Source organism: Fulmarus glacialis, unplaced genomic scaffold (assembly GCF_000690835.1).
Source record: "Fulmarus glacialis isolate BGI_N327 unplaced genomic scaffold, ASM69083v1 Scaffold14843, whole genome shotgun sequence".
In the NCBI taxonomy this organism is placed as follows: domain Eukaryota; kingdom Metazoa; phylum Chordata; class Aves; order Procellariiformes; family Procellariidae; genus Fulmarus; species Fulmarus glacialis.
In genome coordinates, this window is record NW_009202400.1 from 1 (window position 1) to 1,121 (window position 1,121).

The window sequence follows — 1,121 nt, forward strand, 5'->3', positions numbered from 1 at the left end:
AGCCCCTGCCTCGGCTCACCCGCTCCCTCCCTCCTCCCCCCAGGCCGGGCACCGTCGCCCTCCGTGAGATCCGCCGCTACCAGAAGTCCACGGAGCTGCTGATCCGCAAGCTGCCCTTCCAGCGGCTGGGCCGGGAAAACGCCCAAGACTTCAAAACAGACTTGAGGTTCCAGAGTGCAGCCATCGGTGCGCTGCAGGTATTGCTGGCGGCCTGCTGGACCGCAGCGCTCGCGGCACTGAGCGTGCTCCGCTGAGGGTTTCTAACGACATTTCTTCTTGTGCCCTTGAAACAGGAGGCCAGCGAAGCGTATCTGGTGGGTCTGTTTGAAGATACAAACCTGTGCGCCATCCATGCCAAGAGAGTCACCATCATGCCCAAAGATATCCAGTTGGCTCGCAGGATACGGGGGGAGAGGGCTTAAGTGAAGGCTGTTTTTACGGTGTTTTGTAGTAAATTCTGTAAAATACTTTGGTTTTAATTTGTGACTTTTTTGTAAGAAATTGTTTATAATATGTTGCATTTGTACTTAAGTCATTCCATCTTTCACTCAGGATGAATGCTAAAAGTGACTGTTCACATAAACCTCAGTGATGTGAGCCTTGTTGCTCAGGAGTGACAAGTTGCTAATATGCAGAAGGGATGGGTGATCTTTCTTGCTTCTCATGCATGTTTCTGTATGTTAATGACTTGTTGGGTAGCTAAACTTGTAAGGTACTAGAATTGATATAAATGTGTACAGGGTCCTTTTGCAATAAAACTGGTTATGACTTGATCCAAGTGTTTAACAATTGGGGCTGTTAGTCTGACCATACATCACTGTGATCAAACGTGGACTTTTTCAGAGGGTGAAACTACAAGTCTTAACCACAGTGTAACTTACAGTTTCCTAAAAACGTAAACCTGGCAGCTATAGAATACACTATGTGCATTTATAATAGCTATTTTATATATTGTAGTGTCAACATTTTTAAATTAAATGTTTTACATTCACATGTGAGGAGTCTCTGTCATTTGGTGTGCATGGGCTGGAAGAAGCTTCCTCCCCCCGGCGCCAGCAGGGCAGCGGTGGTGCCGCCAGCCCGGGGGCTGCTGCGGGGGCAGGACCTGCCCCGGCTGCTCC

At 48.6% G+C, this 1,121-nt stretch overlaps 1 protein-coding gene across 1 annotated transcript; it reads left to right on the forward strand.

Moving 5' to 3' along the window:
• Positions 1 to 35: 35 nt before the first annotated feature.
• LOC104072148 (histone H3.3-like) lies at positions 36 to 993 on the forward strand (the record flags this gene model as incomplete). The annotated part of the gene is made up of 2 exons (XM_009574268.1): positions 36 to 197; positions 294 to 993. Coding segments are annotated over 2 exons (291 nt in total), but the record flags the coding sequence as incomplete, so codon positions are not given.
• Between the last annotated feature and the right edge of the window lie 128 nt (positions 994 to 1,121).